The 13,559-nt window shown below is 38.9% G+C and overlaps 2 protein-coding genes across 2 annotated transcripts; both read left to right on the forward strand.

The window, feature by feature from the left end:
* The first annotated feature begins 1,669 nt into the window (after positions 1-1,669).
* Positions 1,670-3,730, forward strand: LOC309479035 (zona pellucida sperm-binding protein 3-like). The gene is made up of 8 exons (XM_082142878.1): positions 1,670-2,432; positions 2,509-2,630; positions 2,710-2,813; positions 2,892-3,069; positions 3,142-3,259; positions 3,333-3,409; positions 3,482-3,570; positions 3,641-3,730. The coding sequence occupies exons 1-8, from the start codon at positions 1,869-1,871 to the stop codon at positions 3,706-3,708; spliced, it is 1,320 nt and encodes a 439-aa protein (XP_081999004.1). The 5' UTR covers positions 1,670-1,868; the 3' UTR covers positions 3,709-3,730.
* A 6,433-nt stretch (positions 3,731-10,163) lies between these two features.
* LOC309476695 (zona pellucida sperm-binding protein 3-like) lies at positions 10,164-11,829 on the forward strand. Its single transcript, XM_082139851.1, has 8 exons — positions 10,164-10,495; positions 10,572-10,693; positions 10,773-10,876; positions 10,946-11,123; positions 11,202-11,319; positions 11,389-11,474; positions 11,547-11,635; positions 11,719-11,829. Exons 1-8 carry the CDS (start codon positions 10,181-10,183, stop codon positions 11,784-11,786), a joined length of 1,080 nt encoding a protein of 359 aa, XP_081995977.1. The 5' UTR covers positions 10,164-10,180; the 3' UTR covers positions 11,787-11,829.
* Positions 11,830-13,559: the final 1,730 nt, after the last annotated feature.

Here is a 13,559-nt window from a genome sequence, read left to right on the forward strand (position 1 = left end):
AACAAGCTTGGCAATAATGGGGTTTTGGCAGGTTGGCTTTGGATTGGTGTTGAGTCTTGCACTTGGATTTTCTGAAGCACAATGGAAAGCAGGAGCAGCAGATAATCAGAGTCCAAGCGAGTTTAAGCCTGGAACATTAGCTCAAGCTTCTCGACAGGCTGATTCCAGGATGTCTTTGGTTCCCAGTAACACAGTATTTGCACCACAAAGGTTTCCCGCTCAGTTTCCTGTCCAGACACCAGTCAGGACTGACTTTGGGAAGTCTTCTCAAGATCTTATGGGTGTTCAATTAAAAGAGCTGTTGCAGGGGGAGACCGTGATCGCTATGGGGAAAGGGACCGCTATAGTGACAGAGATCGTCATGGCGATAGCCGAAACGGTGAAGGGAGCCATAGGGACAGAGAGGGACGGTCAGAACGAGAGGGGGGTGAGAGGTCAGGGACTCATAAAGACAGCTTTGCAGTTCCTGATCCCCCCAAACGCAAGAAAAGCAGATGGGACAATTAAAGTGTATAGGATAGAAGCAGTCAACTGTTCTCATATCTGAACACACCCAGTCTCCCCAACAGTGTCTTTATTTGTCTGTGTGGGTTTTTTTTTTTTTTTTTTTTTTTTTTATACCATTTAGAGCTGTGAATTGGCAGGATGATTAATCAAATGCATCTTGAGCCCAAGTGTTGTGTTAAAGTAGATACCTGTTCAGTGGCACACAAGTTGTTTCTTTTTGAAGAGACTAAAACAATGAGAAAATGTTGACTCTGGCTTTGTAACTGGAAATATAATCTGATTTCAAATAGTTGAGTACTTTTTTATTACTGTGTTGCTTCACAAACTATTTGTGAACTATATATTTTCTTTAAGATTCGCCAGCGTGTTCACATTTTAAGTTCTTAATGTCCATTAATGAGCTTGTCGTTTGTTCATACCTGTTAATATTTTAAATAAATAAAAATGTCAGTAGACTGTTCAGATTATAGTCTTTTGGTGCTGACCAGCATATAGTATAGTTCAAGAAAGAATGAAGTCTACATTGAATCCACAAACACTCTGATCAACCTAAATATAACAGTTGTAATGGGGAGAAAACATATCAGTGAATCTATAATAAAATAATGTTATGATCCTGCATTCCTTTGGTTCTGAACAAAAATTCTCCATTTCAGTCCCTTGTGGAGATTGCTGTTGATGTGAGGGAAGAACGTTTGTAACAATCTAAACCTGAAACATACTAAACTTTGTTATTTTGAATAGTGTACAATTCTGTCTGTGGCCATGTTTCTGAATGAATAAAAAAAGGAAGACACAAAAAGACTTGGGGTTGTTTGTGTTTCAGGGAATGGATCTGTCATTTTGATATTTCAAATAAGCAATTATTTCTGCCCGTTCTCATCCCAAGGCGTCATATACTGACGCTTTTGACATTTCGTCTACATCCAAAGCACATCTATGGGACCCTTTAGCGTCAATATGAGACGCAGATAGATATGGGCCAGAAGGCGCCTCCTAGCGGTCTAACCCTAACCCTACCCCAGACCTAAACCTACCCATAACCGAACAAAGCTCTGTGCGTGTCATATTGACGCTAAAGGGTGCCATGTGCGTTCGATGTAGACGAAATGTCAAAAGTCAGTATATGACGCCCTAGGATGAGAATGCGTTGATTATTTGGTTTAGCTACTAATAACATGCCCTTATATGGTACTTCATTTAGAATCAATGACTTTCACCTGTGTTATATTGACTGAGTAAATTGGCAGGTGCAGAGAAAAATGATGCTTGTCACGAGAGAGGTGGAGCCATTCTGATTGACATCTGCATAAATTTGGATGGTAGCACCCTAACGTGTCATTGAAACAAGCTTGGCAATAATGGGGTTTTGGCAGGTTGGATTTGGATTGGTGTTGATTCTTGCACTTGGATTTTCTGAAGCACAATGGAAAGCAGGAGCAGCAGATAATCAGAGTCCAAGCGAGTTTAAGCCTGGAACATTAGCTCAAGCTTCTCGACAGGCTGATTCCAGGATGTCTTTGGTTCCCAGTAACACAGTATTTGCACCACAAAGGTTTCCTGTCCAGACACCAGTCAGGACTGACTTTGGGAAGTCTTCTCAAGATCTTATGGGTGTTCAATTAAAAGAGCTGTTGCAGGGTCCAGTGGCGAAACTGACGTGGAGCTTTCCAAGTCTACCAGAGGAGCCACAGCAGCCAGACGTTCCTTTTGACTTGCCTTTTCCTGTTCCTGCCAACAGTGTAGCTGCTCAGTGTGGAGAGAATTCACTATATGTGGAAGTGATGAAGGACTTCTTTGGGACTGGGCACCCAGTGTTGTCCTCTGGCTTTACACTGGGAGGCTGTACTGCAACTGGAGAGGATTCTTCTGCTCAAGTGCTGATCTTTGAGTCTGAACTGCATGGATGTAGCAGCACATCAATGGTAAGGTTCTGTTGTGACAATCATAGGTATTCTGAACCGTCCATGTGACTGTTCTTCTATTAACCTTTCTGTTTAGGTGACTGAGGATGAGCTTGTTTATAAGTTCAACATTATCTACACCCCACAAGAGGCATCATATGGTAGTCCTATTGTCAGGAGCAGTGTTGCGGTGGTTGGTATCGAGTGTCATTATCCAAGGTAAGATTTTTGTTAACTCAGGATTGAAGAATATGCTATAATTTGCACTAAAAGGGGATTGATTGTTATACCTTGACAGAGTGTTTGATGTGAGCAGTGATGCCTTAATGCCCACTTGGATCCCATATGCCTCAACTAAGGTTGCAGAGGAAGTCTTTGTCTTCTCCCTCAAGCTCATGACTGGTTGGTGTAGGCCAAACAGATTTCTAGTATGCTTGTGAATCATCTGTTAAGACTTCTTTTTTTTCTCTCTCTCTGCAGATGACTGGAGATTTGAGAGACCTTCTAACCAGTACTTCCTGGGTGACATGATAAATCTTGAAGCATCAGTGGGTTTGTACAGCCATGTTCCCGTCCGTGTGTTTGTGGACCGCTGCGTGGCTACTGCAGTCCCTGATGTTGCTTCTGTCCCCAGATACTCCTTTATTGAGAATAATGGGTAAGAGGTGCTACCTCATGTTTCCCAGCTTCCAGAAGGGTTGCGTGACTTCTAACTGTGTTCTGTTCACAGGTGCCTGGTTGATGCCAAGCTCACAGGCTCCACGTCTCACTTTATGCCCCGGACTCAAGGTGATAAGCTAGGGTTTCAGCTAGAGGCGTTCAGGTTCCAGCAAGCAGACAGTGGGCTGGTATGTATGTCTTGTAATTATGTGACCATTTGTATGATATGCTGCCATGGTGTACAAACAATTGTCTCTGCAGGTCTACATCACATGCATTTTGAAGGTGGCAACCTCTCCAAGTTCTGAACAGAAAGCTTGTTCATTCTCTGCTAATGGGTATGTTGCCTGCTAGATAAGTGTACAGGTAATTAGTTGCTTTAACTTAATTGAGGTTGTTTTCTTTTTCAGGTGGGTGTCTGCAGATGGTTCTGACCAGGTGTGTGGCTGCTGTGACACCACTTGTAGCATCAGAAGTGGAAGTGATCAGCTGCTTACAGGTTTGGTTTAACTCTGCTATCTTGTTGTTGTCATGCATGGCTTTAGTCTCACTAATCATTTGTTCCTCAGATCTACGCTGGGAAAGAGCATCTGTCGGCCCCATTGACGTTAAAGAATATGGCTATGGCCAAAAATAACTGAATGTCATGTGACTTCTGGTGATTAATAAATTTTTTATATAATATGTTGTAATGTCTTTGTTTTTACTTGCACAAATACTACACTTAAACATATTTATTCAGTTTACATTGTTTCTGTTCAGACTATGTATTGCTACTGACTTACAAAGCCCTAAACGGCTTAGCTCCAGTCTATTTAACGGATCTTCTATCACCCTATAATCCATCACGCTTCTTAAGATCACTAAATTCAAGGCTTTTGGTCATACCTAGGATATCCAGAACCACCAAAGGAGGGAGAGCATTTTCACATTTGGCTCCAAAAACTCTGGAATAGTCTTCCTGAGACTGTTCGTTGCTCAGACTCGCTCTCCCAGTTTAAAACTAAAGTCTCTGGACGCATCTCTTCAGCCAGGCATTCATATAATCCTACAGTTCAAACTACAATCTGGCCTCTAGCTCATAAATGCCAGAGGAGAACTGGCCCCCGACTGAGCCTGGGTTCTCCCAAGGTTTTTTTTTTCTCCATTAGGTCACCTGATGGAGTTTTAGGACACCATTAGGTCACTTGATGGAGTTTTTTGGTTCCTTGCCACTGTTGCCTTTGGCTTGCTCAGTTGGGGATATTTTGGGGATATTTTATCAATCAATAAATTCCTCTTGGAACAAACTTTGTTGTATTATTTTAATTTAATACTGTGAAGCTGCTTTGATACAATCTGTATTGTGAAAAGCACTATACAAATAAACTTGACTTGACTATGTGGGGGAGCATATTGCTCAAGTAATTTGTGGGGCTAGGCCCCATTACAACACTAAAGGGCATTTCAATAGCATATCCTTTCTGATGCTTACTGGATGATTTTGCTTTCTTATTGGGGGTTCAAGTGTGTATGCTGAAACCCTGTTGTAATTGATAGAATTTCCAAGTAAAAACTTAAACTTTGAGGGATGGCAGTAGACCCAACCTGTCTGTCACCAAGGCTCACCCCAATTGACCTGATGGTGGCGCCACTGTGATCAAAAGTATGTTATGGCTCAGAACTCATAAACCAAACCTGTGCAGAAAGATTCTCTGCAGTCTGGTTGTCAATTTTTAATTCACTTTTGCAACAGGGTGCCAAAAGTTTGAAGTGGGCATGGTCATTTCTACTAAAACCGCTATCCCTCTTGTACACATGTATGGGCTCAGTCTGTGGTCGTGTGAAAAATTACGTGCTATAACATGACAAAACATGAATATGGCTGTAGCTATGCAACAATCAGTCAGACTGACTTGAAAACTGGGATGCAGTGTCTTTGTTCAAGGTGCCAGTATATTGTCTGAGGACATTTGCGCATCTCGAAATACATGGCCTCCATCGGCCAATGAATATTGAGCTGTCAGGCTTTGTAAGTAGGTAATTATCTGAATAAGTAATTACTTCACACCTAATTACAAAGTACGTTCTATACTGTTAAAGGTGCTATATGAAATTTTTTGACCATTCTAAAGCATAAAAATACCATAATATGTTTCAGATATTTAGGAAACATGCCAAGTTTACATACCGGCGGTTTCTCTGAAAAACAATACTACAGCCAGATATTCTACTTTGAAATGTGCGTTTCGGGAATGTCTGTTTTAGTTTTCGTCTGTGTGATTCCGCCCACTTCCAATTTACCCAGTAGTATTTCAACACCCCAGGTTGCCATAAAACACAGTCCCCGTGTCTCAATGTATATACTATCCATCCTAAACAGTATGTGAGAATAAAATAAGTGTGTGCTAAAGCATAGTATGTTGAAAAGAGTATGCCAGAAGTCCCCGGATGGTCTACTATTTCCGTGCTCACTATAACAATATTTGCCCACAACCCATTGCGCTTTGGAGGAGGATCCAGTTCAGAACTACAAACATGAGTAAAAAGTGTTAAAGGGCACCTATTATGCAAAATTCACTTTTACATGGTGTTTGAACATAAATGTGTGTTGGCAGTGTGTGAGCATAACCACCCTAGTATGATAAAAATCCACCAAGTGTTTTTTTTACAATCTCAATAAATCATAAGCACTGTCTCAGAATGAGCTGTTCTAAGATTCTATGCAATATGATGTAGAATTGCACAGGCCCCGCCCACGACTGTTGATTGACACTGTAGTTTGAACATAGACCCGCCCTGAGTGAGCTGGACACAGAGTCTGCCATTGTTTCGACGCTTGAGCAGCTGTAGACAAGAATGTCTCCTAAGCGATTGAGGTGTGTTGTTGTTGGATGTAAGAATGAACATAGCAGTCTTCATTTACTCTCGTTGTTACTCGAGGATGGATCTGTACTGTTTGTGATCCAGCTTACGGTCTTCAGAGCGACAGGCCTAACGTTACTGACCACGGCAGAAATGAAAGTGAGAGCGCGCTCTTTATGACAGCTCATCGAGTCGTTTTACGGATATAAGGTTTACCAGTTTATTTAGCACCCACTGAAAAGGTGTGTTTATATTGTTTACTGTTACAGTAGGTGTAACAAGTGTTTTGTGTACTTCGCTGTCTATGTTGATGATAATGAAAGTGAGAGAGAGAGAGAGTTTATGGATAAGACTTTAATGCTCACTTCTTACACTGTGTTTATACAGCTCTTACTGTGATTCTCTGGAGTAAAACTAACGCTTCATCTTTTGTGTGAGGTACAATAAACTTCACTGAACTCATCAGTATATTTTGGTCATCATTCGGACAGGGTCTGCTACAGCAGGCTTGTATTAATAGTGGATAAAAGCAGATGACAAGTAAATTATAACCATAATTAAACTAAACTATACCTGTTCTATCTCCATACAGCATATATTCTCTGGCTCTGTGGGCATTATTGTCCGACTCCGGGTCGAAATGAACCCCGCAACTGAGAGTTTCTGTTCTGATATTATCAGATGAGATTGTCCTGGCTCTGAGCGAGCTCGTGAGGCTCCGCCCCCTGGGCCGGCAGCAGCAATTCATTTGCATTTAAAGGGCACACACTAAAACAGCGCGTTTTTCTGAGCCCCAAAAGATAACAATTTAAACATGCTGTAAAAAATGATCTGTTGGGTATTTTGAGCTAAAACTTCACATACATACTCTAGGGACATCAGAGACTTATTTTGCATCTTGTGAAAAGAGTCATAATAGGTGCCCTTTAAAAAAAACTACAGAACATGGTGGATATGCGCGACCGACAGAGGTTTCGTTAAAAGGTTTGAGTGACTAATTGAAGTTTAACCTGATAAAAAAATATATATATTTAATGTTATCCGTGTTATATTTCATCTGCAATAACAATGTGGATTTTTATAAAGATATGTTTGGCCATTAACTTTTAAATGCATCATTATGCATTAATATGAGGAGAGTTCTCCGCGACTGCAGATCAACGTGCTACTGCATTTCTCTCCGATATGGTAGGACGTGAAATAAAATTAAACGTGGAGGATTTTAACTGTGAAAAGATGATTGACAGGCCAGTTTACTGTGACAGGATGCAACAGAGAGCAACCATTAAAGACACAATTGTATGACGTGTTAGTATGTCCCAAAGCTTGTCTACTTTTTTTGCTACACACTCAAAAGTAGGCTATCTACTTTTTCTTCACAAAAAGAGTACATACTTTTAGGGCGTAGTATAAGTAAATTGAGACACAGCAAGTGTATTGCAACTATGGAAGCCAGCAAACGAGCCGGGTCAAAGATCGCAGATTCTACCCGACCTAAAAATCCTCGGCATCCATAGTAAGCTCTATGAGCAGACGCACATTAAAACGCGGATAAATCAGCTCATCAACACACAGAGGCTCGATGTCTTGTATTGTGAATTGCACTCATTTGTATTGCGTCCTCAATCTGACAACCCGCGTGAGCGTTAAGTCTGAGGAGGAGGGGGCGGGGGAACAACACTCTCCCAATATTTTGAATTTGGACTGCAGAACCCATTTCAACCACTAGCTGTCAATTTTACATACTGCACCTTTAAGAAAAGAAGACTAGTTCCAAATTAGGGTTATTTGGCTTGTAACAATAGCAGAATCGTTTTTGGTAATAAATAGAACCCTTATAATAAGGTTCCATAAAGAACAATGCTTTGAAAGTGCTATACCTTAATGGTAATATAAATAACCTTTTTAATAATAGTTTATTTTCAGCAATATTAGTATCTTCATATTATTCATATTAGTGTTATTAACATTATTTTTATATATAATTTATTGAATATTGTTTTTGTTTTTAGTCCTCTATCTGCCTGGTCTTTATAATATTTTGTTGCCTCTGTTTGGGTTTTACATAATATTAAAAAAGGATGTTGTGTCAATTAGGTACTTCTACTTTTGATTGACATGGCAAACTGTAGCAAAAACATGATACAGATGTAATGAAGTTCCAGTGAAATATCTTTACAATGCTCTCTATATATGATGTCTTTACGTCCTTCATTATGTGTGTATTCTGAGTGACAATTTCTCTCTGCAGACGATGAGGTTATGATACGGGACAGCACCTGAAATACACAATTGAGTTAAGAGTTAAAGTTTGTCTCTTCCAATTGATTATGTAAAAACAGTTATATTTATGAAGGCCAAAATTAGCAAAAATGGTGTTAAAAGGAAAAAGTGATATAACGTCATGATAGCTTTGATGATTTCTTTTGACTGGGTGTTTAGGCATAAAGTAATAATTAAAAATTCGAACAATATGGATCATAAATTCAATATCTCTTACTTTGTGGAGAAGAGAAGATGAGTGTCCCTAATTGAGCAGAGCTGCTCACACTTACATGTTCTGTTAAACTAAAAAGAGAAAAAGACATAATTGATAGGAAACTTGTTACAATTTTTAAAATGAAAATGTATAGACATTTTAAGAAAGAAATAATTTACCTGTTGAGAGTTTGTTGACAGCCTGTGTAGTTGTACAGCTCTTCGAAAACAAAATTTGAAAAACAAAAAGGGGGGAATAAAGAACCCTAAACTTTTACACAAAGAACCATTTCAGAACATGGTTCTTCAGGATGATACAGTTCTAAATAGAACTGTTACTACGCGTAAAGAACCATGTGTAGGGGAGAGCAGGGCACAACCTAACACATTTTGACTTTCTCAGTTTGTGTAAATCCACTTGGGGTTCAGGGAATTTCTTTTCCACATTAATTTCACACATGTCTAGTACAATTATGTGGTTTTGTTTCTTTAATACAGTGTATATTTTGTCTTGATTTACCCTGAAAGAATGGATGTAAAATGTGACAACATGCCCCATAGATAGGTGTTGTAACATGTGAGGGGCACATTGTAACATGATCATATGACAGATTCAAATGTTATCTGGTCTAATCAAAAAAATTTACAAGACAAACTAAAATATTTTAGCAATAAAATACAATTATTAACTTTTTCATATAAAATAATGAGATTTTTTAATAATAAAAAATAAACACATTTTTGAGTTTGACAACAAAACCCCCGCAAAACACAGCTATACAGCATAGATCAAAACAATAATAATTAATAATTTCTGAACATTGACTTTCAGTCTTAATTCATCTATTTCTCATGGCTTCTCAATAGATTTTATAAATGTATAGAATAGCATAGTTCTAATAGGGTTGTGCCCCTGCACCTGCGCAACTAATTTAAACCCTGCTAGTGTCTTCTGCTGGTTAAATAACAGATGAGATTAAAATAATATCAGATTTGTCGAATTTTAAATTAACACAAAAACAGAGATGAAAAATCAACTTCAGTGAGAAATGTACTTTTGCTATGGTTAAATAAATGTTCAGTGATTTCTTACAAAGATTTTTTAATAAAAAAAATAAAATAAATATATATATATATATATTTATCTATTTAGTGTTGATATGGCAACTAGTAAATACACCAAGTTTTGCCATGCAAGCATGTGTGGAAAGTTTTAAACCATGTGTGTTACAACTAGCCCCGCTCACCCCATGTATGAATGTGTATAGCCTATATGAATGTAATCTGGATTTACTACATTCGCCATGTTTTTCAGTATAGATATAGTTGGATATAAAAATATCCAACTTATATGGTACTTCATTTAGAATAAATGACTTTCACCTGTGTTATATTGACTGAGTAAATTGGCAGGTGCAGAGAAAAATGATGCTTGTCACGAGAGAGGTGGAGCCATTCTGATTGACATCTGCATAAATTTGGATGGTAGCACCCTAACGTGTCATTGAAACAAGCTTGGCAATAATGGGGTTTTGGCAAGTTGGATTTGGATTGGTGTTGATTCTTGCACTTGGATTTTCTGAAGCACAATGGAAAGCAGGAGCAGCAGATAATCAGAGTCCAAGCGAGTTTAAGCCTGGAACATTAGCTCAAGCTTCTCGACAGGCTGATTCCAGGATGTCTTTGGTTCCCAGTAACAAAGTATTTGCACCACAAAGGTTTCCCGCTCAGTTTCCTGTCCAGACACCAGTCTGGACAGGAACTTTGGGAAGTCTTCTCAAGATCTTATGGGTGTTCAATTAAAAGAGCTGTTGCAGGGTCCAGTGGCGAAACTGACGTGGAGCTTTCCAAGTCTACCAGAGGAGCCACAGCAGCCAGACGTTCCTTTTGACTTGCCTTTTCCTGTTCCTGCCAACAGTGTAGCTGCTCAGTGTGGAGAGAATTCACTATATGTGGAAGTGATGAAGGACTTCTTTGGGACTGGGCACCCAGTGTTGTCCTCTGGCTTTACACTGGGAGGCTGTACTGCAACTGGAGAGGATTCTTCTGCTCAAGTGCTGATCTTTGAGTCTGAACTGCATGGATGTAGCAGCACATCAATGGTAAGGTTCTGTTGTGACAATCATAGGTATTCTGAACCGTCCATGTGACTGTTTTTCTATTAACCTTTCTGTTTAGGTGACTGAAGATGAGCTTGTTTATAAGTTCAACATTATCTACACCCCACAAGAGGCTTCATATGGTAGTCCTATTGTCAGGAGCAGTGTTGCGGTGGTTGGTATCGAGTGTCATTATCCAAGGTAAGATTTCAGTTAACTCAGGATTGCAGAATATGCTATAATTTGCACTAAAAGGGTATTGATTCTTATACCTTGATAGAGTGCTTGATGTGAGCAGTGATGCCTTAATGCCCACTTGGGCACCATATGCCTCAACTATAGTTGCAGAGGAACTTTTGGTCTTCTCCCTCAAGCTCATGACTGGTTGGTATAATGTAAATGTTTGTAACATGCCAGTGCCTTTGAACCTGGGCTAAAATGATTTATTTGCAGATGACTGGAGATTTGAAAGACCTTCTAATCAGTACTTCCTGGGTGACTCCATTAATATTGAGGCTTCACTGAGGTCATACAACCACATTCCTCTTCGTGTGTTTGTTGATAGCTGTGTGGCTACTTCAGTCCCTGATACCAGTGCTACACCCAGATACTCCTTTATTGAGAATAATGGGTGAGTAGAGGTCCTTCAAGAACCACACAATGTGGCATCATGGAATGTCTGAATTCATTTAATTTTCTACCACCCTAGGTGTCTAGTTGATGCTAAGCTCACAGGCTCAGGCTCTTGCTTTATGCCCCGGACTCAAACTGACAAGCTGCAGCTTCAGTTGGTGGCGTTCAAATTCCAGCAAGAGATTAGTGGAATTGTATGTATGTGGGTTAGCAGTTTGGGTGCATGTTGGCATGGCGAGTACAAATAATCTGGCTTTTTCTAGGTCTACATTACTTGTGTTCTCAAGGTGGCTGCAGCATCCAACCCTACTAATGTTGAGCAGAAAGCTTGCTCCTTCTCTGCTAATAGGTATGTTTTCACTAATATGAATTACTTAAAAACGTTAGTGTGTGTGGACTTAATATTTGGTTTGTCTGACAGGTGGACCTCTGCTGATGAGGATGATCAGGTGTGTGGCTGCTGTGACGCAACCTGTGGCATTAGGAGTGGAAGTGATCAGCTACGTAAAGGCATGTTTTTTTGTTTTTTTTAAGCTTGCAAACGTTAATGTTTGTATGGTGATTTGCTTAAGTTTTCTCACTTTCTTCAGCAGATTGGTGGTGGGACAGGGCATCTGTTGGACCCATCAGAGTCAAGGACCATGATTTCGTTCCCTTGTAGTGTACTAAATAATTGCAGAATATCAAAATAAAGTTTTCTAATCATACTGTTTTTAATTGTTACTGGATGATGTACAACTTCAGTCAGTGTTTGTAACAATTTCATTGCTGCTGACTGGAACATTGGGTGTTTCTCAGTCATCAAATTGATGCTTCCTCGGTCCACCAGCCTGTGACCTGGAAATTGATTTTTTTTTAAATCATCTTGAAGAATCTCAGTTCTTTTAGTTGCACTTGAAGAATCTCAATTCTTTTAGTTGCACTGCAAGGAATGAGGAGTGAGAAGGCCTCCAATGGAGCTATAAGTGAGGATGCGCAGGTGTATCCTATGTGGAAGTCATCTTGTCGAAACTTGTGCATGTATACATTTCCCTCCCCCTTTACATCTGTCACAATTTTAATCTAATATTTTACCTTTGTAGTTTAAATAATCCATATCTGGCATATTTCAAGAGGACATCAGCTGATGATTTGAAGTGACGCTTGAATATCCAAAGTAGCCTTCCTTCAATTCATTTGTCCTTTCTAAGGGGGTTGGAGCTGAGACATGAGTGAAGGAAATGAGGATGTACAAATTAGAAATGAGAAGCACCCATTGTTTTTGAGTTCTAGGAAGCATGTGTGAGCTGTCTTATTACAGGAGCAAGGCCTTTAACCCCATGTTAGTGTAGTGGAAGTCCCTTTGCATAAAGGTGCCCTAAAAATTTACCATTTGACATACAGCTGTTTGGGTGATTTAGAGGCAAATTAACTTGTTGCTGTAAGTAGTAATTTAAACGTTAACTTGTGCAGAAAATGAGGCCTCTTGTCTCCATTTCAATGTCAATAATCAATACTTTTTTTTTACATCACACAGTGATGCTACTGCACACCACAGAACAAAAGCATGCGTGACTTAAGGACATTTTTTACTTTTTCAATTTTTTTCATTTAGCATTTTGCTGTTAATGCCAACTGCATACATGTTTGCACAAGTTTGAATTTGTATTGTAATTCTACTATTTCTCCCCCATATCCTCTTATAAATCTATTTTTACTAAAGTTACTCAGGACTTAAAGGTCAAAAATGTCCTTGTTAAAGCTGAAATTTTTAATCTCAGGTCTATCCAACTATAAAACTGCAGTCTTAACAGGCTTTTATTCTGTTGGGAAGGCTTTAAAAATTATTTTATTTTTTTATAGCAGATAGTGCCATTTTCTCAGGTTTGGCATATAAAGCAAATACTCTTTACTATGGTTTTCTGCTTCTGTAGAAAATAAATTATGCAGCTAAAATTGTGTGGGTGTGTTGGTATGGATGCATGTAATAAAAAAAAATGCGCGTGTTTCTTGTAATATTTGAGAGAGGAAAAACTGTACTGCAAATCACAAATCCAGTGGAGCTTTGCTGGCATTTAATGGGGAAAATCTGGTACAGTGCCCAAACAAAATATCAATATTTTTTTAGATATCAACCTCAAATTTAGAAGACAACTTATTTTGATGTAAAACTATCAATGTTCATAAATCATTTTCATAAACTTAAACCTATATAACCTTTCTTATGTTTCACTTTTGTAAACTTTTTTTTTTTTTTTTTTACTTTTTTTTAAAATGTTTTTACACACAGACATTTTTGTCCTCTATGGACCTATGTGTAGCTTTTTCTAATTGACACACAAGGGTTAAACTACTATTCACAGTTTAACCTGGCTAGATGGAGGCATTCAAACGAAGCATCAATGAGATCCAGTCTCTAACTTTCCTGCTCAGAAAATATCTGATCAACTGAAGG

Source organism: Leuciscus leuciscus (assembly GCF_965113295.1).
Source record: "Leuciscus leuciscus genome assembly, chromosome: 1".
Classification (NCBI taxonomy): Eukaryota; Metazoa; Chordata; class Actinopteri; order Cypriniformes; family Leuciscidae; genus Leuciscus; species Leuciscus leuciscus.